The sequence below is a fragment of the Tyto alba genome, unplaced genomic scaffold, assembly GCF_018691265.1.
Source record: "Tyto alba isolate M040663 unplaced genomic scaffold, T.alba_DEE_v4.0 Super-Scaffold_30, whole genome shotgun sequence".
Taxonomy (NCBI): Eukaryota; Metazoa; Chordata; class Aves; order Strigiformes; family Tytonidae; genus Tyto; species Tyto alba.
In genome coordinates this window covers 3,667,174-3,688,865 of record NW_024881305.1, presented here as the reverse complement: position 1 = coordinate 3,688,865, position 21,692 = coordinate 3,667,174, and the positions used below count along the sequence as shown (strand labels likewise).

The 21,692-nt window shown below is 53.8% G+C and overlaps 1 protein-coding gene across 2 annotated transcripts; it reads right to left on the bottom strand.

Annotated features, from left to right (window-relative positions):
• Positions 1-5,159: 5,159 nt before the first annotated feature.
• Positions 5,160-20,959, bottom strand: BAK1 (BCL2 antagonist/killer 1). 2 transcript variants are annotated; one of them, XM_042800104.1, is made up of 6 exons: positions 20,799-20,959; positions 16,694-16,813; positions 10,140-10,275; positions 9,879-10,022; positions 7,589-7,769; positions 5,160-7,401 (listed from the first exon to the last, which is right to left on the bottom strand). In XM_042800104.1, exons 2-6 carry the CDS (start codon positions 16,779-16,781, stop codon positions 7,297-7,299), a joined length of 654 nt encoding a protein of 217 aa, XP_042656038.1. In that variant the 5' UTR covers positions 16,782-16,813; positions 20,799-20,959; the 3' UTR covers positions 5,160-7,296. The 2 variants fall into 2 exon arrangements, with proteins under 2 accessions (XP_042656038.1, XP_042656039.1); XM_042800105.1 differs by lacking the exon at positions 20,799-20,959 and adding an exon at positions 18,120-18,287.
• Positions 20,960-21,692: the final 733 nt, after the last annotated feature.

Below are 21,692 nucleotides of genomic sequence, written 5' to 3'. Positions count from 1 at the left end.
AATCTGCTACTGGCTGACTCTGTGGAAAGCCTAAGCCCCCACTCTTTCTGCAGCAATTTATAACCAGAGCCTTCATCTCCTCTCCTTCTCCCAGAGCTCCCATACACATTCCCCAGGATTAATTCTGCAGAAAATAGGCATGGCCTGGGTTCAGCCCCTCCAGCACCTTCTGGTCCCTGACCATCCTGGCAGGCATCCTGCCCTCCATCTCTCCTCCCTCGTTTCAGCTGACTGGCATTCAGAGGTAGAAATTGCAAATCCAGGCACCCGGGGAGCATGAAGGGTAATGGCACGAAGCCGCCGTTCTCTGTTGGACAGACAGACTTGTTTGCGATGACGTGGGATGTGACAGAGCGGCGGATGGGAGCTGTGGAGTCCCTTGGATTCATCGCTAAGCTGGCTGAACGATGGCAGCTGTGCTGCTCTGCAGGCTGGCAAGGCAGAGCCACCCCTGTTAAAAAGCCACCTCTGTTACACCCCGGAGTCCTGCAGTAACCACAGGTCCTGCCACTGCCCACCCCTTGTCCTGTTCACAAGCAGAACAAGAGATCCCTGTCGAGGCTGAGGACAGGGAAACAGGAAGGATGCTCCATGTCCTGCAGCAAGGACTGATGGAGACAACATCTCCCCTGCCCCACCGCGGTCACCGGGGGCTGCCTGGGGCTCAATGCCTCCCACCACAACCAGTAACCAAGTGACTGGGGCTCCACTGGGACGTTCATCCCAGCCCCAAAAGCAAGGGCTGTAGTGGGAAGGTCTCAGCAGAGGTGGCTGCAGGCGGGGATGACTGGCTGTTAGCACAGGTGGGGTGTGTCTGCGCTTATTAGCGAGGTGTGTGCTCATTAACAAGGCACACAGTCCCAGCTGTCACGCCCCACGCAGCGGTGTTAAAGCAGCCTGTCCCCCAACATCACCTGCTTCTTCCCCCACTGCAGAAGCCCTGTAGGAATGGTTGGGGGGAAGCTGGCATCCAGACTGGTCCTGCAAGAGGAGAAAACTCAGGTAAGCAGCAAAGGTTTGCCTCTGAGCAAAGGAGAGCAGTGCAGGAGAGGGAGGGCAGCTTGGTACAAGCTCATGCCCTGTCTTGGCATGTGAAGGGAGAGCGGTTAGAAGTGGTGGGATCTGGGCTGGTGTTTGGGGAAAAAGTAGCCCAGGACAGTGTCTGGTGCAGGAGCCCCAGTTCCCCATCTTTGTGCCAACCCTGGTTCAGATTAGCGAGGTGAGTTCTCTGTGCAGTCAGCTGGAGTGTTGGCTAGCAGGAGGTATTGCTGTCATCCCCAAACAGGACAGTGGTAGCACCCCCCCATCTTGTTGGGCTTTTCTGTTAAGAACACGTTTCCCTTTCATTTGCTGGTGTGTTTAATGGCAGTTGAGAAACGTGTTGTAGTCCTCTGTAATGGATTTCTCCTTTGCAATTTCCTATCCTTATTGTTTCCTGCTAGAGAGGTGTGGACACAGTGGAGATAAGATCCTTAACTTCTGGGCAGGTCTAGCAGCTGATCACACAGCAGATTACTACAGTGGTCTCTTCCTCATCCCTGCAGCATCTGCTGTAAGGGCACTATTTCTCAAGGATAGCAAAGTGAGTATCAGCAGGAGATTTTTTTTTCCCCCCAACTAGCTCTTTATGATAGAAAAAGTGTAAGAAAGCCTGGTGTCCCTAAACTAATGGGGCGATTTGGACTAAATAGCTTGTGTAAATTTATGCAGGGGAACCTGTGATACAGCCAAGAGCTCCCCAGAGCGCTCCGTAAAGGAGTACAGCTTCTGGAAGAAAACCTTCAACACAGCCAGGAAAAGTTTGCACTGCATGTACCATTTTTATTTTCACATATATATATATTACATCATTTTAAAACAGAATATTTGTGAAAAAAATGGGGGGGTTGGGGGTAAAAGCAGCCCACCATGTTCCACACAGCCCCTTTGCCTGCCGTTTAAGGATGACCTGCGCTGGGGAAAGGCTGGCCTGCAGACAGAGATCTTTCCCCATCTCCCCGCTGCTACTGGGACAACCTGTGGTCTTCCTCTCCTCCTCCCCCTGGCATGAAAAGGTGTGTACCAATCCTTCCCCTCCAGAGTCAGTGCAAAGCATGCTTTATTGCTCCATCATGTACCCTGTTCCCTTCCTGCAGTGCTGGGAGAGACCTGGGGCTTCCTGGGTGGGGAAGGGAGCTGGGAAAGGAGCTGTGTGAAACACCGTGCACTTTGATACCGTGAAAAAGGCAAGGAAGAACCAGAATTAATAGTGATAGTGTGGTTTCAAGTATATGTGTAAAACCCATCACACAGAGCTTCACAGAAGGCTGCCACCAGTCCTGACCGTGAAGAAAGCAGTTTCTCCAGGGCAGCGCTGGCCCCTGCCAGCCTGGACCCCGCAGCACCCAGTGTTTGGCAGGGATGGCTCAGGGTTTGGCTCGCGACGTGAGGAGTGGCTGGAAGGGAGAGGTGGTTCTGACAAACTAATAGCTCAGGCGGATTCCTCCATCCAGAAGGAAAGAGCTGGGAGAGGGTGGGAGTAAAATATGCTCCCAAATAGGCTCAGTAAATGAGACTCTTCTTTCAGAACCTCACCCCTTTTCTATGCACCCATTATTACCTTCAGAATGAAATTCTTCTGCCCGCCCCTCCCAGACACCTCTGCTTGAACCAAGAGTTTTCTGTCTGGACAATTCCCAGTGCTATATTCCCTTAACACCTCTCCTGGGGTAGTCTCTTGCACACAGAAATCCTCACCAAATGTACCTTTTCCTTCCTGTACCCCGTAATACGTAGGGAGCTGGCGGGCAGAGATACAAGAAACCACGGTGAGCTCGTGGCCCTGAGCGAGCTGCCCTGACTTGCATCCACATATGGTTCCTCCAGCCCTGGGGACTGGCACTGCTGCCTGGACAGCCTGCACCCCTCTTTGCTATTTCTGGGGTGCATCTCAGCCTTCACTGGGCACTGTGACACCGAAGCCATCCCACCTGTTGATCCTGGGGCTGGGTGGAGAAGGGAAACAGCACAAGATTTTCTTTGACCCTCTTCCTATCTGCTCCAGGAGTAAGCAGACTAGGCAGGTACTGTTACCAGTGGGTGCAGGTAAGTTGTAAGCATCAGAGGGAGCCAGTCCTTCCTCAGATGCAACCCTGGCTTAGGTCCCTGATGGTAGAAAAATTACATGCTTGCTTAGCAGCCATCCACCAAACCCTACAACGATTTTAGGTAGCCTTGCTTGGAGTGGGGGTGAAACCTTCCTTCCAACCCAAATGATGCAGTGGACAATCCCCTCCTTGTGAACAGCCACGGCAGAGCCTTCTCCTCATCTTTTGCCTTTGTTTTCCAGTTGAAGGCTTCCTGCCCTTGTTTCCCTTGCTCAGAGGAAGAAGCCGAAGCCTCGGGGGCAGTCATGCCCCAGTAGCACCAGTGGCTAGGAAGGTGGCAGCAGGGAGAGCCTGCTATTCAGTGCATCAGATAGACTTGCTTTTGTACAAGGTCCGATATGCGACTGGGTAGGCAGTTAAACAAAGCTTACTGGCTAAAAATACTGTAGCTGATCAGGGCTTTTTCTTTGCAGAATAGTGGCTGATTCAGCCCTGTAAGGGAAGTTTGGGGTTATTCTAAGAATGTAGTTTTATCTAGATCTCTTGCTTCTATAGCAGAGATGTACTTTTGTTTGTTTGTTTTGTTTTGTAAAAATGGCTCCTGGCACTGCCAGCCTGAGAGCCGAAGCCTTCTGCATGTAGTCAAGGTGGCCTGTGGTACCTTGTCCAGGCCCCTGCCCAAACTCTGCCGAGTGGGGCTTCGAGGTAGATACCTGCTGTGGCTCTCTAGAGAAGACCCACCAACCCTACAAAGAGCATCAGCTTCTGGGGAGGGCCAAGCCTTTGCATCTTGGTCTGCTCTGATCCCAGCAAATCTAACCCTGCTGGAGCCTGTTCCTGACCCCTGAAGCACTCGGCACTTTCCCCAACAGCAGTCCAGTACAAACCAGTGACACCTGCCCTTGCTATGGGTCAGAGCACGGCGCGTACCCACAGCTCTGGGTGTGCAGACTCACAGCTGATGGGTACTGAGGTCACCTGGACAAAGAGGGGGACCTGGAAAGGAGGTTTTTCCCTTCCCGTGGGAGCTCAGCCCTGCTCTGCCCTCAGAGCCAGCACCCAGGTGGCTGTGCCTGCAGTGCTGTTGCCATCCAGTGACAGGACACAGTACTACAGACCAGACACCCATTCACAGTCCCAGTTGAAGCTTTTTTCCACTTAGTAACCAGTGTCAGGAGGCTGGGAGAGGTGAGAGCAGGTGGAGACAATATGCTGACATCCTGAGACAATCCTCCCTGCAAATCCCCTGAGAAAACGGATAAAATGGAAACTTGCCTTTGCTACAGCACCTATTTTAAAATTTCTCTTCTCTGTCCTGATATCACAGACTTTTCTAAGGCTTCATCATCTACCATAAAGCTGAAAAATGTTCTTTTTTTTTTTTTTTTTTTTTGCTGGCCTTACAGCTGAATTTGGCTTGCAAGGTGGAACACTTTATCTGGAAGATGATAATAAATTACAAGCAACGTGGCTTTTTGTACAAGCAAAAGTTTTCTCCAATCTATTAGAGTTCTTGGAGTGTGTTGGTGAAGTAGTGAATAAAAGTTGATGTACTGTTTTCTTGCCAAGGTCCTCTGAAAAAGTCCTGATGCAGACACAACCAAGCCAGAGAACTAGCTTAGAGTACAGTGACAGGTTAATAATGTGGCTGATTAAGAGAAAAGGAAAAATAACAATTAGCAGTTCATTTTCATCGTGGCAAAAAGGCTCCATCTGGTGGTGTCTTCACCCAGAGAAGAAGGTAAGGAGCGGGGATGGGAAACTGCAGATATTAAGTTGGTTAAACTGGTTCACACCAGAAAAGAGTCTTGATCTTGAGATCTGCTCAAGATGGGTGAACAGGTGGCACGATGGTAAAAGAAGTTGTGTGTGGATAAATGCAAAGAAGTACACTGGCAAGAGGACAAATGAGCTAGCTGGGCATTCGGCTGCTCAGAGAGAGGTGGCACAGCCACAAAACCTGAGCATGGACAATCCACTGGAGATCTGTGCCGGTCAGCACAGATAAAACAAATAAAGCAACCAAAACAGATACATATATATATATATATATATATAAAGAGAGAAGAGGAGTATTATAGCAAATATTTTAATGCCTTTCTATTAAGCACAGTCCAGGGCACTCCACCAGGAAAAGGGATACTGCAGAAAGAGTCAGGGTCAAAATGATAAGCACAGAAAGACCCTGATATGGAAATAGGCTAGAAAGGTTGCTCTTCTTATGTTAAATAAGGGATGTAAGATTATGGCTGGTCCTGCTAAGCCTGTGCAGCTGCAAAGAGAAAGGATGCAAGGTGTCCTGTCCGTGCTTGGACAGGACATGCAGTAACAAGCTTAAACTGCAGCAAGGGAGAGAAGTTGAGGGAAAAAAAAAAAATATATATCTGAAGGTAAAGATTAATGTAGGAATCGGCAATATGGGGAGGCAATACTGGAGGGCTTTAAAACCAGGTTAGATAGCTGTGTGTCAGGAACACCTGTGCTGCAGATGGGCTGCTCTGAGGGGCTCTGCCCCCCTTGGGCTCTCGCGGTGGGTGACACCAGGCGGGGCTGCGGGCGAGCCGGGCTCTGCCCCGGTTCGGTGATCCCTGAGTCAGAGCTCTGTCAGCTGTGGTCGCTCGGCTCGTTTCGCGGTAGCAACACCAGGCAAGTTCCCTGCTCCAGCCATCGGGGAGATGCCCCAGAGGGCAGGGGGGCTCAGCCTGCTCAGGGCTACAATACTGCGACTCCCCTTGTCCCATTCTCCAGCCCAGAAGAGCTCTGTCTGCATTAGGAGAGGAGCCCAGACATAGGACCCGCTGCTCATTTCCTACCTCCAAGGTCCCTCTGGCTCCCTCCCCAGCTGGCTGACCTGCTCTAGGAGGTGAGTGATGCTAGAAAAGGATGAGTTTGGCTTAGACAGGGCCAGTCATGGTTTCAAGCCTTACAGGGTCACCTGGAGTAAAAAGAACAGCGCTAAACCACGAGGTCCATGCTGGGATGCTCTCCCTGTTTTGCAAAAGTCAGAAAGATTTGAGATGGGAGAATGGAGCCTGCTTCCTTCCCTCCCCCAGAAGTCATGCTCAAGCATTAGTCACAAACAGAACAAGGTGAAGTCACTTCCCAAAGACACTGTGCCCAGAAGAGGCTGGGCCCTGCTGTCTGGGCAGCTATAAAACACTGCATTCCTGTACATGCCCACACCATCCTGCCCAGCTGAGCTCAGAAGGCAAAGAGCTGATGCAGGGATGGGATGTAACTTCAGCGCTTCCCACCGAGAGCAAGGGAGACCAACTGGTCTCACTTGGGCTACTCGTTTGCCAGCATCCAAATCTATCGAATGGAAATTCCCCAGCAGAACTGGAGGGAGGGCAGGCGGGCAGGCTGCATACACCAACCATTAGTCACCCCGCAGCTTTTTAGTGTTTGAAAACCTGCTGGTGCTTCCTAGGTCTGCCAGCACGCAGCCTTTGAGCTCGTGGGGGTGGGGGGTGGGGGGGGTGAGGCTGCACCCCAGCAGCTGCATCAGCCACGGGAGAGCTGCAGGGCTCCAGGTTCAGGCTGCAGCAGGGAGAACCTGCCTGCCAGCACCATCAGGTGTTACCCTCGCTTGTCAGAGGACAGGTAGTCAGCTTGTTTTTTTTAAAAAGGGGTAGGGATGCTTGTTAAAAGGAAAGAGAAGGCTCAGGAACAGAAGGAAGGTGAAAGCAAGCCCCACGCGGGCTAATGCTGGCTTGCCCCTCCAGTGACTTACAGACAACACTTGCAGCAGCCAAGGCTGCAATCCCTCTTCAAATGCAGGCAGGGTTTGGGCTAGAGCCATCAGCGAAGGGGGAGCTCTGCACCCGCCCCAGGGAGCGGATGAGACCCTCGCACACGCACTCACTGGCATTATCACACCACCTCTGTGAGCCCAGAGGAGGCTGTTCTGCCTCACTGCTGCATGCCGGGAGCGTCACAGTGATGCTCTGTCCTCAGCAGCTAAGTGAGGCATAAAACAAACAACAGAGTTGAACCTTCCCCCCTCCCACTGCTTCTCTCCATAGCTCCCCAGGGGTGTCTGCACAGATGGCAGAGACCCTAGGCCCTGTGGTGGGAGGGTCACAGGTCCAAGCTGCTCTCTCTCTCGGAGGTTCCTTGAATCCCCCCTCTCTTGGGGGACGTCAATGCAGAGCAGAGATTTGAGAGAGCGCTTGGCCAGACCCCCCCCCAGCCTCTGCCCCCGTCTCAGTTAGGGCCTGAAGAAGCGTTGTACCACTAAATGCCCCACCATGACCAGGGCCACCACCACCAGCATGTACTTCATGTAAACATTGTCCAGCTCGAGTGCAGCCACCTAACGAGAAACAGAGAATAACCAGAGCACGTTAGATCTGCCCGGGCCAGGTTGCTTTTCTCCCTACACCCGGGTCACCCCACCAGCGCCAGAGCCCCCAGGCTGCACCTCTCACCGGCCGGAGCAGCGCTGCCTCCCCTCGCCCCCGAATCCCCCCCGGGACGGCCCCGCGCTCCCGCTGGCTCACCCATCCTCCTTGCTGGGCGATCCACTGGGCGATGCGGTTTCGGAGCATGAATTCCGCGACGTAGCGGGCGATCCGGCGGAGGAAACCCGGTATGCCGTGCTGGTAGACGTGGATGGCCATGCGGTAGCCAAAACCCAGCAGCGCAATCACCCGGCCCCAGTTAATGCCGCTCTCGAACAAGCTGAAACGAAGCCGATGGTCTGATTAAATCACTGCTGTGGCTGGCCCAGAGCTCGCTGGTCTCTGCACCCCAGGCCGCGGGCTCCCGAGCAGTGCCGGTTGCAGAGCAGGGCTGGGGATGCCGTGCTAGTCCTCGAGGTGCATCCCAGCTGCACAGGCAACATCATTTTGTGGCTAAATGACACGTGGCTGCCCATAACCAGGGTGTGCTTTCAGAGCAGAATAAACATGGTCTTGGTCAAAACCACCATTTGCCTCAGCTAGGTGGGTGAGGGATGTCCTAGGGAAAAGGAAATTACCAAATCCTGTCTACACAGCTCCAGGCTCTGAATTGCTGGAGGGGAAGCTTTGCAATGGTGTTTGTTGACCTGCCACCTTCCTGCTTGTCCTGCCTTTCCTTCAGGTCTCCACCTGAGTGCAGGGCACATCAGCTGCCTGGAGGTCCTGGGTTTTCACAGGCAAAGGTATTAAAGCAGGTTAAGCTGGAACTGGTGGTGGTTTAAGCTGTCAGGCTGTGGGCTGCCGCGAGCTCAGCAGCTGCTGTGCTGCAGCCCGGAGCAGGAGCTACCACCCCCCCACCCCCCACCCCAAAGCATCCCTTGCTTGTGCAATCACACCTGAAGGTAAGGAAGTTTAATTATATCTAAGGACAAAGCATGTTAGAACAGGATTTTCCCTTTTCCTCCACAGACAAACCGTTCCAAGGCCAAAAATCTGATCTTTCCTTAAGACTGATGCTCCCAAGGTTTCGGAAGGCTCCAAAATGTGCCTACTCGATGCCTACTGCTCCTGACACAGGTTTTGGTTGCTGTGGGCACAAACGGCATCACTGCACTGACCAGTTTTTGAAGTTGTTTTTCCTAATTTCCAGCAAGGCAAGCAAGAAGGGTAAAAAAAGTAAACGGAGTAGATTCAGGCCCCGTGTTTTAATCTGGTGCCCTGTCCTGGTAGTCTCTGCACAGTCGAAGGGAACAGTTTTCTCTGCAGAGCATTGGCGTGGAGCTGTCACCGTGCAGGTCGCAGAGGGAGAGGGAAGTTAGAGCCCGGGAAGAAACAACAGAGAAACAGGTAGCACAAAGAGAGGGACAGAGGTTAATTTACCTGTTCGCGGTGCGTTAACCGCCTCAGGCTGGCAAAGTGGTGAAAACAGCGCAGCGTGGCTTCCCAAGGACAGGGGAGCAGGAAAAGGACAGAAGAGAGGCAGTTAGACAACAAACACCGAGCGGAGGGGACGCAGGGACAGGGCTGCTGCAGCCAGGGGTGCTCAGAGGAGCCCGGGACCCCAGAGACCCCGGCTTCTCTCCTGGCTCTGCCAGGGGTCTTCGGCATGACCCCGGGCAAACCATTTAATGCGCACAGTGTCTTGGTTTCTCTACAGAGAGGGGTGAGGGCTGAACCCCTAGACGGCCACCTCGATCCAAGCCTGTACCTCAGGCAGTTGTACCTGTACCCAGGCGTTGGCTGCGCTTTGAGCGGGTGAGCTGGGCGAGGCGGCTGCCGGCTCTGCAAGCCTCCGGAGCATCCCCCGTCCTGAGTTAACCCCATCCCGGTCCACGTGGACCGTGCCAAGGGCGGCGAGTACCTGCCCATCCCCACGGCCTGCGGCTGCATTTGCTTTGTGCCTCCGAAAGCCTGACTCCCCAGGACTTCCCCGCCATCAAGCAAGCAGCAATGGGACCAGCAGCAAGACTGCCGTGGTCCAGGGCTGGTCACAGCCCTGAAGGGGAGCTGGGATGGTCACTTGGCTACTGATGCACGGGCCACACTTCCCAGCTGCACACCCCCCAAACTTTCTGACCCCTGTCAGCTTGTGCAAGGACTGTGAGATGTTTAGTCAGGTGGAGACTGTCCAAACAGTGCACGGGAGGAAGAGCAGACAGGCAGAAAGCACAGCAACCGTCATGGTGAGCTTGTTGGGGGCTCAGCCCAGGGATGGTGGGTGAAGCTTGAATGGACGGGGTCTGTGTGCTGGGGCAGAGCCGGGCAGGCAGCTGCTCTGGGGTGGGGGCAAGGGTTTAACCGAGTGCATTGCACCCCATCTGACCTCTCCTTCCCTGGCCTTCTCCAGGAAAAGGTGTCCAGCCCACGCCGAGGGAGCCGGTGGCCTTACCTGGAGGCTATTCTGGTGAAGTACTCATAGGCGTTCTCCTTGGTGGGCTGCAAGGATTTCAGCATGTAGCGAAACTCCGCATCGTACCGCTCGTTAATGTCATCACCGATGATGGCCAGGCGCCTTCCCACCAGGCTCCCGGTGCTGCCCGGAGGGAAGACGGCATTACGGACAGGTCAGTGGGACCGGGGGGGGGGTCTGTAATGGAGCCTGGCGAGGGATGGGGCTGAGGGACGCGCGTGTGGTTGGTACCAGTTTTACCTGCCCAGCTCCTGCTGGATCTCCACGATCTCTGGGTCCATGGGCACCTCCTCCCCTCTCTCCTCTCTCTCCTGTTGGTAGCGGTAGAAGGCATAGCTCCGAAACACCTCCTCCGTCTCCTCTGCCACCTGATCTTCTGAGAGGGACAAGAGGAAGAAAAGTCAAGGGAGAAGTTCATCTTCCTCCTTTCCCAAGTTGGAAAGAGACCATTCCCTCATTTTCAGCCTAAATTTTGCTGTTCGTATTAACACTGCCCTTTTGTAGTAAAACAAAAAGAATCCAATATAAATTGGTTCTCAGAAAACTAACTTCGAAGCCGGTCTTTGTTCGCAGGGGCACAGGCCCACCTTTTGAATCCATTTTTGGCAAGAGACAGCTACAAGACTGTCACAACACAAACCAGATGTTCAAGTGCTTGTGCTTGGCAGCTCTCTCTCACCTCTCGATAAGGGCATTGCTCAGCACAAACAGGTTCAGGAATCTCAGATTCAGACCCCAACGGGAGGCAAAGTTCAGTCCAGTGCCGCCCATCAACCCTCAGCAAACAATCTTGTTTTTCAGTGTCACTAATGATCCTGCCCTTGCACGGCATCAGCAACGACATGGTGAGCAAAAGTTAAACTGGTCATTTTAGATAGCTCCTTGCCGATTCAATCACACATCACTGGTCTCACATACACCCACCAGCGGCACTGCCAGGGCAGGGTTTGTAACTTCTGTGTGGGCTGCTGGCAGGAACAGAAAGGAGAGGAGCTTTTGAATAACTCGTAAACTGTAGCCCAGAGAGGTGCCTCCCCGTTTGGTGCTTGAAAGCAGATAAACAGCCAGGTGATAAGTTTGAACTGAATGCCTGCTCCTGCTCCAGCACACCCGTTGTCTCTGTATGAGAGCGGACGCCCAAACCCCCTGCTTTGCTAAAAATCATCCATGGAAGCCAGTAAGCCCCTTGTACAGCAAGTGGGAGGCTGCAGCCGGGCAGGGGGGGAGCCAGGGCTGTCGTGGGGGTGAGCTGAGGCTGGTTTTGGGTGCCACAGCTTCCTTCCCCTGCGCTCGTAAACAAGCAGGGCTCGGCACGCCAGGTATTCGGGGTTCAGCGGGGGAACGTGCCCGTGCGGGAACGTCACCCGGCCCCGACAGCGCGCGAAAACCGACTCGGCTCCGCGCGAGCAGGAAGCGAGTCAGAAACAACCGACGTCGGCCAGCGTGTGCCCGGCTGCAAACGGCTCAGCTCGAGACCCCCCCCACGCACATCCCCGCGCCCACGCTGCTCGGGGAGCAGCGAGGGTCTGGCTGTGGCCAGGACCTGCCCCCTCCGGAGCAGGGAGCCCCCGGCGAGGCGTTTCGGTCCCGTAGGTACCATGGTGACCGATACCTTATCACACGCGTTACACCGCTCCTGGGGAAAGCACCCGGCTTGTCACGGGATGTCTTTGATTAGAGCTCGGTTTCGGCTGGCTCGAGAAGCAATCTGGTCTAGAGCACCAGTTCCCAAACAGCCGGCAGCCCAGCTAAGTCACCCCGCAGGGCTCGGGGGGAGCCGGCCCTAAGGTCCTGCTAACACAGCTCTTGCCAGATTCTTTTCCGAGACGCAAAATTTGTAGGGGACAGAAATAGTGTGGACAGATCAGAGCCCTGCTCCTTTGACAGGGTATCACCATTCAGGGTGGAGATTCACAGACACCAAACGAGGTGCAAAGCCCAGGTGAACGAGCTGCTTGGGGGAACAGCAGAAGCGCAGGACCCTGCAGAGCTGTGGCTTTAGGCGAGCGTCCTGCAAGGCGTGCTGGTGACACGCTGCAGATCAACACGTCTGCACCAGCAACGCTGTCTAGCAGCAGCGCAGCTCACTGCAGCCAACCCAGCTAAAACCTTTTTCCAGCATCCCAGTACATCCACCCACCAGACTGGCCACGCAGTTCTCTGGCCACTGGAAATTGCTTTTCCAATGCAGAGATGGTGCCCGAGCAATGTCCCAGAGCTGGGATGTGGGATCTGGCCTGGTGGACACAGCTGTCCTGGCAACACTGCTCCATAAAACCCTGTATGCAAGCCTCCAAAATACACTGTGCCACTTGTCACAGAGTTTTTTCAGCTGGTCACGTCTACATGGCCCACGTGCGGCTCCGGGGAGATGGGCCCAGCCCTGGATGGGGTGTGGGGAAGGGAGAGGACCTGTTGTGCAGAGACTCAGGTTACACAGAGCTCAGGTTGGGTAAATAAAGGTGAAGGGAAGTGACAAGCCCTGGTCGCTGTGTTTTCAGGGGACTGTTTTTTGTTTTGCGGGAATGGGTTTATTTGGCGGTAAATAAATCCCACCTTTGGAGGAGCCAGCAACCGCTCCACCGAGAGCCCGAAAACGAAACCGACTGACTCACAGTTTCAGTGAGAGGCAGGGTAAACACAGAGCGAGAACAAAAGAGGGAATAAATGTACCAAAAAAAAAAAAAAATATATCCCTGGTTCTAATTACTCCAAGCGCTATTTTTAGTAACACAAGGACAGGCGAATACACAATTTTATCCCCCAGGTGCTAACACACAGCACCCACTGGGACCACCTCTGGGTTTCTTCCACTCGGAAGAAGATGATCTGGATCTAAATTTGCCTTGTGGACTCCCAGTGCCAGGAACAGAGAGGAGGAGAGTGGTTTGGAGCTCCGCTGGGATCCTTGGGCTCCATGTGGGGTCATCGGGGCCATGTTAGGGGGCTCGGGAGCTGCTGTGAGCCCCCACACTGCGAGGGAAAACCTGCTCCGCTTCTGCTTCATGGAACAGCGACCCTGCCATCCCCAGTACACCCTCAGCACCAAGACCAGACCTCCCCATCAGCCTCTTGCCCAGATCCACACCGCAGACAACACTGACCAGACCCCAGCCAGTCTCAAACATGCAACATCTGCATTTCGGTGCAAGATCCTTTATTTTTCACTGTTCCCATCTCCCAGAGAGCAGCTGCGCTCCAGTGACAACTGGCAGGTCTCATCAACGTTATCCATCAGCCCTTGTTACAACTAAATAGCCCTGCTACAGACTGCAATAATGACAGATGCAACCTGGCAGCATCCCTTTCGAGCTCAGGAGACAGGCAGTAACTACGCTGAGAGGTGCATCTGTTTGCACAGAGGGAACCAAGAGCCGTCTCTGGAGATTTCTGCCTCGAGGGGAAGCTCAACTCCACCTCCTTGTAGCCACAATTCAAGTAGGGGATGAGCAGTTATGGATTTGGGTTAGCTTCCACCGGGCAAGGCAGCCCCTTGTGAGACTTATCGCCTGTCAATAGGAATGGCATCCAGGAGCAAAGGCTGATCAACCTGACACTGCATCATGTTGACATAATCCTGCACAGCTTGCACCCGAGAGCAGAGCTTCTAGATAGGCAAAGGGAAAACTGTCACCCCCAGAGGCATCTGCACAGCACAAAGCCCTTCCCCTTATTCTGCTCTTTAGAACAAATATCTTCCCACCTAAAAGATGAGCAATATTCTCAAACAGCCTCCCTGCAGAGCTAATGGGCAAAACACCCTTGGTTTTAAGACAGAAATTCATCTGACAATAAGGGAGATTCTCTGGTCCAGATTCTGGGCTGGACCCAAGAAACCTGCTTTAATTCTTACGTTCAGTGGTGTCCCACCAACACACCCAGTTACAGGCTGGCAGCAGGGGCTGGGGACTGCAGCAAGTTTCTGCTCTGGTACTTCATTGCCCAAGCTGAGACTTGTCCCATATTTGCTAATCTACTGAACTGCAAAGGGAGGCTGGGCCCGGTGGGATGCCCGAGATGGGTGGGCATCTCAGCTCTGGCCACGTATCTCCCTCTTCCCCGTCCAGTTTTTCATAAAAGATTTTTTGGGGCATCTTTTGCAGGACAGAACAAAGGAGTCACAAGGCAATTCCATAGCAGAGTTATTTCCCAGCACAGCCATCAGAAGGATGACCGTTTGTTTTTCTTTTAAAAATCGAAATCACATATTGATGGGAGATGCAGTTCAGTGGGAAGCCCAATACTCTGTGTCTGCGCTGGAGATAGGAACTGCATGGGCACCAGACAAGAGAGAAGTATGTTTAAATAGTTTTGGTTGCTCTACAGAATGTAGGAGAACCCAGGGTTAAACAGGCAGCTTGCATTTTCTCCTACTCATTTTGCAGGTGGTCTTGGCCATGAAGACAAGGAGACGCTCACAAATGCATGACTAACATCCCTGAGCAACTATATATCAGTTCATGACTTGCTTCACATGCAACGTCAAGTCCAGAGCTAAGATAAACAACCAGGGACCAAATCTCACACCTCTTTAGGTATGTTACGTGAGTATTAAACACTCACAGACAGATGAGAAAGCCCAGGTAATCTGAGGAAGACAACAGTTGCCAATCTGACACTGCAAACTGTGAGTCAGGGTGGCTGGGCTTTCCGTGCACAACCCTGACACCCCGGGCATCCTTTCAGAGGCTCGCATCACACCTTTCTCCATTCCCCCAGTAGTAATAAGTGGATATAGCGATACATCACCTTTCTCAAAGTGCTTTGGGATTCCAGCTGACGTGGACCACACAGGAGCTAAGTGTGACCACATAAACAATGTTTGCATCACATGGACTAGCCCCTCTGCAGTGTAGGGGGCTGGGTTGCATTCAGCATGGTTGCCTGCAAGGGTGGGGGACAGCCACGTCCATGGCTCCACGGAATTATCCAAAGCATTCCCGTAGCTGTGTGTGTGCCCCGGCAGCATGTCCGAGCAGGGAGGCACTGCCACCCCCACGTTACAGGTGAGAACTGAAGGAGAGCAAGGCTACTTTGCTGAAGTCTGAGCCCCGTTTCCTGAGCTCAGCTCAGCACTGTTGGTCCTGGGCCTCCCACCCCTCCTTCTGCAATGTTTGCTCCCCTTTGTGTGACTGTTCATGAGCTAAACTGCTCCTCCTCTTCATCACGTACTGTCAGGAGTATGAAGCTCCTGCCTTCATCTACAGTGCCCTAAAACCACCAGAAGTGCAAATTGCCACCCAACCTAGACAGAAACAGCAGCATCTTGTCCATGACCTAAGCAACGGCTGGTAGAACAAGGGCTCAGAATGATGCTTGAGCAAATCCTTGAGCAGCAGATAAATCTCTTCACTCCCTACAGCCTCCAAAGATAAACAAACAGAGCAAGCGAGCCCTAAATGAAAGCCAGGCTTAATATCTGTTGACAAAAGCCTTCTTCCACCCCGTAATCCCATAGCACGTGTTGGTGGAAGCTGCACATTGCTGCTCCTGCTGGAATCCAGAAGGTTTCTGCCCAAGAGGTGTGCAGAGATCCTGCCTCCAAATTCCAGAAGGACCCGCCTGAGTTTTGGGAAGTGGAGGGATACCAGCACTTCCAGTAAGTGTTTGCAAGCATACAGGAAGCGTGACTTTACAACAGTGTGGTTAGAGCTCAGGGCCTGATCCTCCTCTTGCTGGTTTTCACATCATTATCTCATTGGCCTCAACAGGAAATCAGCATACGTAAACAACTGTTCTTATTTATTTTCATACCTTGTAGACTTTGGTAAGGAAAGGACAGGGTATTGTTTCTTCCAGTGTATTCATGCAGGATCTAGCACAAATGGTACTCTGAGATGGAGAGGAGTCCAGGCAATACCAGAGTATAAATAACATTATCAGGCCAATAAAACAGCTCTGAGCTGGATCTGAGCTCAAATACATAAACAGTTAGGTATAGCTTTTAATCTCCGTTATTGACAGAGCTGCAGTGACTCAGCCGTATTTACAAGTCCACCTGCAAAACAGGTTAAGAAGTCACCTGTATCCAACAGCTTTCTGTGCAGCGGCATTTTATCATTTTGGGATGAAACAGAAGCTGAGGTTTTTCCCGGGTTCCTTTCGGCCCCATTCCCAGTTTCACCCATTAGTGTGAAACGCAATTACACAGTCTGCTGGGCTCGGCACACACGAGGAACGGACTGAGCCGCTTCCGAACGTTGGTGAGCTGTAACTTTTTACCGCCGCTGTGCCGAGGCACACGGCAGACCTGACTTCATCCAGCAGCCGATGCAGCAGCACTGAAACCAGCTGCCTGGGACCAGGCGCTGCTCAGCAAGGGGTGTTTTTCTCTGTGTTTTGAACATTAAGCACCTTTCGCTCTCTCGTGCTCAGGGAAGGGGAAGTAAATGAGATCAGGCCCCGGACGTACATCTCGCAGCCAGCCGGGGTGACCTGCCCCATGCCCCAACCCCTCTGGCACCCCCCTATGCCTGCCTCAGCGTACCCCAGTCCAGCAGCTCCCTGCACACTATTTTTCCTGTGCTTTTCAAGCCCCGCTTGCTGCCCACCGCACTAATCCAATGCCAAGCTTCTCCCAAAAGCATTGAGCATGTGCTCTCCCAGTTCAATTCAGCATAGCTTTACGGAAAGGATTTATTATCCCAGTCTTGCAAAGGGCTCTGATGGTATAAAAAAAAACCCCACCATCTTTTCAATTAAACACATCAGGAGAATGGAAAAGAAAAAAAAAAAAAAAAAAAAAAAAGTGTTGAAAATGCTTCCTCCCCTGAATATCACAGCAACCTTTTTACCTGAGTTGAGCTCTTGTGACTGCCTGTGCCCGTTGCTCCCCCGGCGTCCATGGGCCCTCGGTGGGTCACCGCTGTTCCCTGAGGCCATTGCAGAGAGATGCTCGGGAGGATCAGCTTTGCCTGGAAAGACAAGAGACAGTCAATGAACCAAGCTATGAGCAGCGAGCAGGGACGCCGGAGCCTCGCAGCCCCTTTTCTCCTGCACACACCTCCCAGGCCAGCCTCAGGAAGCCCCTTTGGCTCAGCCAAGTGCTCGGAGAAGCAATGCTGCCTGCTTTTATCTCTGCCAGCGACCTGGCTCCTCCCTTCCCGGCACTCACTCCCTGATTCCTGGCCAAGTCCCTTGGCTAGATTTCTCCTCTTCCTAACACTTCTCAATAGCATGTTTGCAGACAGTTATATGCCAGAAAAGGGAAGCCACCTAACTCACCCCACTTCACCACCTCCCCACCCTTGGTGGAAGCCTGCCAACTATCCTCTGACCTGCTCATCCACGGGCTGCACCGGCTCCCACTCAGCCCAGACAACAGCAGCACCTGCACTGACTGACTTCACACTGGGATGAAAGCAAAAAAAAAAAAAACAACAACCTAAAAATCACAGCACAAAGGGCTCTATGACTGCCCCTCCAAGAATGTGTCCGGGAGCTGAGCCGTGGGGCTCTGCTGCTGCCCCGACCTGCAGCCACGATGGTTCAGAGCGTGGCGAGAGCAAACCAACCCACGGCCGCGCCGAGCTGCAGCCTGTTTCTCCCAGCAAGCACCTCCAACTTGTTTTCCACAACTTCTACAAGAGATGAGCCCTCTGTTTTCCTACATACAGAGGCTCGAATTCCTCCTGTTCTTTATGTCTCCTAAGCTTCTCAGAATAAGAAAGTTAAATGACAACCAAACGCAAAGCTCATACTGCCCCTGAACTTCACAGGGTATCCTAAACCCAGGCTGTGGTTTAGGGCGAGCTGCAGTCCTCAGCTTCTTCACCCTTCTGCTCAGTGCACTGACCTCACCCCCTGGTTTTTGTAGAGAAGGAAGCGGGGCCACGCGGTTACCGTCAGGGTTACAGAGAGATCACTGCAGCTCCTGGCCTGCTGCGTGGCATGCCAGTACATGTTCCCCAGCCAGACTTCTACAGGGCTAAACTGAAGGGTGTTTCTGATTTGCACCAGGTCTAAATTCATGAAGACACTTCAACACCCAGAAGTTTAAACTGAATCCTAGGCAAAAATTTTTACAAGTTCTGGTTATAGATAAATATATATCCATGTCAAGATAGATATCTATGTCAAGATTATGCGACGCATGATCCAAGCTTACAACCTCACACTGAAGATTATTCAGAACTAAAAATACATTGAGACCGTAAGCAGTAATGTGAAGTACAGCCTGCAGTCAAGGTGGGGATGGGGGCCTGGAAATGCAAAGCTTACCAGCCTGGCTTAGAAAGTCATCTTATATTTGCATTGCTGCAGTCAGGGACCCTCAGCCGCAGTGACACACAGATGGAGATGCTGTTTTTTCCTACGCGCCTCCGAGGACAGGATTTCCCTTTTGCTCCCCAGCCTCGAAGATCCCCATCCAAGGAAAAGCTGCAAACGTGATGACGATCAGCAGTTGGGACCGAGGGTAGAGCTGGGAGGAGAGCTGGCTCCCCCTCGCCCAGGTCAGCAGAGACCCGAGATCCAGAGCTGCTCCTCTCCTTGCTCTGCTCTGGGCCGTGGTGGAGACAGCTCGGGGACTGCTTGGAGCGGATGCACGTGCCCCGGTCCCCTCCTCCACAGAGGAAACCCTCCCGTGCTTCCTCCGCTGCCATCCCCAGCCCCTCCTCGGGCGCTCAGCAGGGCCGCAGCTGCAGCTCGCCGTGCTCAGGAAGGTCTCGGTGCCTTGCAAGGGGGAGGAAGACCAGACTCGGAGCAGCTCTCTGGAGCGCGTGGGCAAGCGAAGCACTATGAATTTCTACCGGCCTCGACGCTGCTACGACCCGAGGAGGCACTGAGCGCTGGGGAGGATGCGGATACATCCAGCCAAAGAGTTCAGCTGCCTCTGGAGCTTTTACAGCTCGGTCTGTAGGTGCAACTGGTCGTGTTTCACACGCTGCCTCTGTCCCAGACCTCAGCCATGAGTAACAGGGGAGTTTCTGATGCAGACATGACTGCTCGGTGTGAAGGATGGCTGGTGTGCACAGGAGCCCAGAGCCCGAGAAGCAGCTGACTCATGTGATTCTTCACGTTTGCTGTCTGGCAAACCCTTAGGAAGCGGTAGGCTGCGACTGTGGCCGTCATTACAAGGAAGTTTCATTTTCGGTTTCCTTCTCAATATAGTTTCTTGCAGTGCTTTCTTCTCTTGCAACACGGGACACCGCAGCCCTTTTGCACACATGCACGTCTGGCACCGGCAGCTACGTCCCCATCAGCACGCTGCTGGTCCCCACCCTGCTCCCTGGGGAGCACCCGAAACTCCCCCTCCTGCAAACCAAGTGAATGCCCAAGGTAGCTCACTGCCAGTCCGTGCTGGGGGTCAAAGTGCCTCAGACCATCCTCACCAGTATCAGGAGTGCTGCTGCCCACATTCCTCCTGCTTCCCAGCCCAGTGCCCCTTTGATTTGCCCCATTCCTCCGTTGTTATGGGAATACCATGCTGGAAGGGAGCAGGAAGGGGTGTGAAGGAGGATACGACACCCATATGCTTAAAGACAGCCCAAGGCTCCAGAAAATGAAGGCTCTCCAGGACTTCAGACAGGACTCAAGAGAGGGTTTGGAGGAAGTTGCAAGTTACGGGGACCAGTGTCTAAATCAAAAGATTCAGCTCCACCCTGACCTTTTGCTCTTGTAGGAGGCTGCAAAGGGTTAAAAGATGGCACAGGAGTCTTATCTTTATTAATGAGCACATGCCATGCAAAGAATCGGCCTTCCCGGAACCTGCCAACCTTCCCTAATAAAATAAGACCTTTGCCTCAAGTGTTTCTCATTTGACCCTCATCTCCTTTCCTTAAAGGTCTCTGACACATTTCCTGCACGCTCTCATGACATGCTCGCCACTTCTCTCAACTTTTCTCCAAAAGAAAGTGCCTGGGTGCCAGGGAGATGGTGGGACTGGCCCAGAGCAGGAGGCAGAACTGCAGGCTGTGGGAAGGGAGAGGATCTGCACGAGCTGCTGTAATCCCTCTGAACAAGCCTGGCTGTGGGGCTCTGAAGTCACCCCGTGACATATTATGAAGATCCTGTTCCAGGAAATGTGTAGAGCATCCTCTGGGACGAGCATTTCCCAGGTCTGGCCCTGGGCCCGTGCATGGGAGTGATTCCATCGTGCAGCATGCAGGGCAGGAAACCCTCGCCAGGACAGAGAGCCCGCAGGACTCCTGTGCCCCGCTGCCACCCCTGCACGGCCAGCGCCGGATCAGCCCCGCTCCTCCCAGCCTGGCCTGGAAGAGCAAACAGGTGAGTTTGCCCAGTTTGGTGTTTACCCACCCAGTATGGCACCAGGGTCCAGCTGGCCCACGAGCCCCATCACAGCCAGGGTCCCCCCCCCCCCAAAACCCCACGTTGTCCCCGGCACTGCCGGGTGTGATGCCCACAAAGCCACTTGTGCCATGCCCGGGCCTGGGGTCACAGCCCACAGCGGGGTGAGGCAGTTGTCACCCCGCTCCTCGCCGTGACGCAACTCTTCCCACCGACCGCTCACGCAAGCCTGTCCACCCTGAGCCCCTACCCTGAGCGCTGGCACGGGGATGCCGGGAGAGGCTGTCACCACCACGGCCTCACAAGAGGTCAAAAAAATAAAATTAAATAAATAAATAAATAAATAACCAACCTAAACTTGGATTATAAATATTATCAAAGCAGCAATTTTCCCTCTTTGAGGCAACGAGCAGCTCGCAGTGAGACCTGGCCCAGCAGAGTGCTGCTTCTCCGAGGTACGTTGCCCTTGTTCCCCGGGTGGTGCAGGATGAGGCCCCGCGGCTCTGCCGGGACCCCCCGGGGCTCCCGGTGCATCCCAGCACCGCCCGGCCGGGCCCGGTGAATAAAGATAACCCATCCCGGGGTGGGAGAGGGGTGGGGGGGAATGGGGAGGGGGGGAAAGGAGGGGTGTCCCCCCCCCTCGCTACTCACCGCGTCCCGGCGGGGACCAGGCGGGTCGGGGTGTCCCGGGGGGCTAACGCATCCCGGCGGGGAGCTGCTCCATCCCCGCCGCCTCCCTTCCTGCCTCCTCCCCGGAGCGCGGCGCGGGGGAAGGAAGCGAGCAGGGCCGGGGAGGAGGAGGGAAAAGGAGAAGAGAGAGAGAGAGAAAAAAAAAAAAAAAAAAAAAAAAAGCGAGAAACCCAACCCCAGACCATAGATGCAGGCGCGGAGCCGGGCAGGGCTCAGCTCCCTCTAGAGGCACCTTCCCCGGCCGGAGCGTGGGAAAGCGGCTGCGGAGCGGGTCTCTGAGGGGCTGGGGGGGGGCTCAGGGGCTCCTCGGGGGGCTCAGGGGGGCTGGGGCATCGCCTGGCTGCGGTTTTGCTGGGAGCGGGGTTGGGGGGGGGCTGCTCTGCCGAGCTCAGCGGTGCGGGGAGGGCGCAGGACGGCACATCCCAGCGCCCGGCTCGCCACCGTTCCCCGGGGAGTTTGGTGGCTTCTCCGGGGGTTCTCCGGTGATTTTCTGACCTTTTTATTAAGGGTGCGGCTTCTTAGCACGACCGGTTTGCCCTGTGTCAGGTTCCCCAGCAGGTAGGGCCAGGAGCCCTGTTAAAGTCATCATTAGAGCATTTCTGGTGCCTAATAGGAAACTCCTGTGCTGATCCACCAGAACAAAAAAGTCGATGGTGGCAGAGGTGGTTCACATCAAGCAATTTAAGGAATTTGAAATCCGCTGAGATTAGGAAAAATCGCAGTGGCTGGAAGAAAGGGCACGATTTACCCTGGAGAGCAAGATAGCTTCTTCTCTGGAGGTGGCTTTTCGGCTCAGCAAGCTGCTTTTCCTCTCTTGGTTTTTTGGGAGGCTGCCAGGCACTGCTGGTGCTGAAA

Bases quoted from the DNA above. Each gene is read 5' to 3' on its own strand.
- BAK1 (XM_042800104.1), bottom strand. From the start codon at position 16,781: ATGGCCTCAGGGAACAGCGGTGACCCACCGAGGGCCCATGGACGCCGG. The intron at 10,023-10,139 runs GTAAAACTGGTA...CCCTCCGGGCAG, and splicing joins ATCCAGCAGGAGCTGGGCAG to CACCGGGAGCCTGGTGGGAA. The intron at 7,402-7,588 runs GTGAGCCAGCGG...GTTTCTCGTTAG, and splicing joins TCGCCCAGCAAGGAGGATGG to GTGGCTGCACTCGAGCTGGA.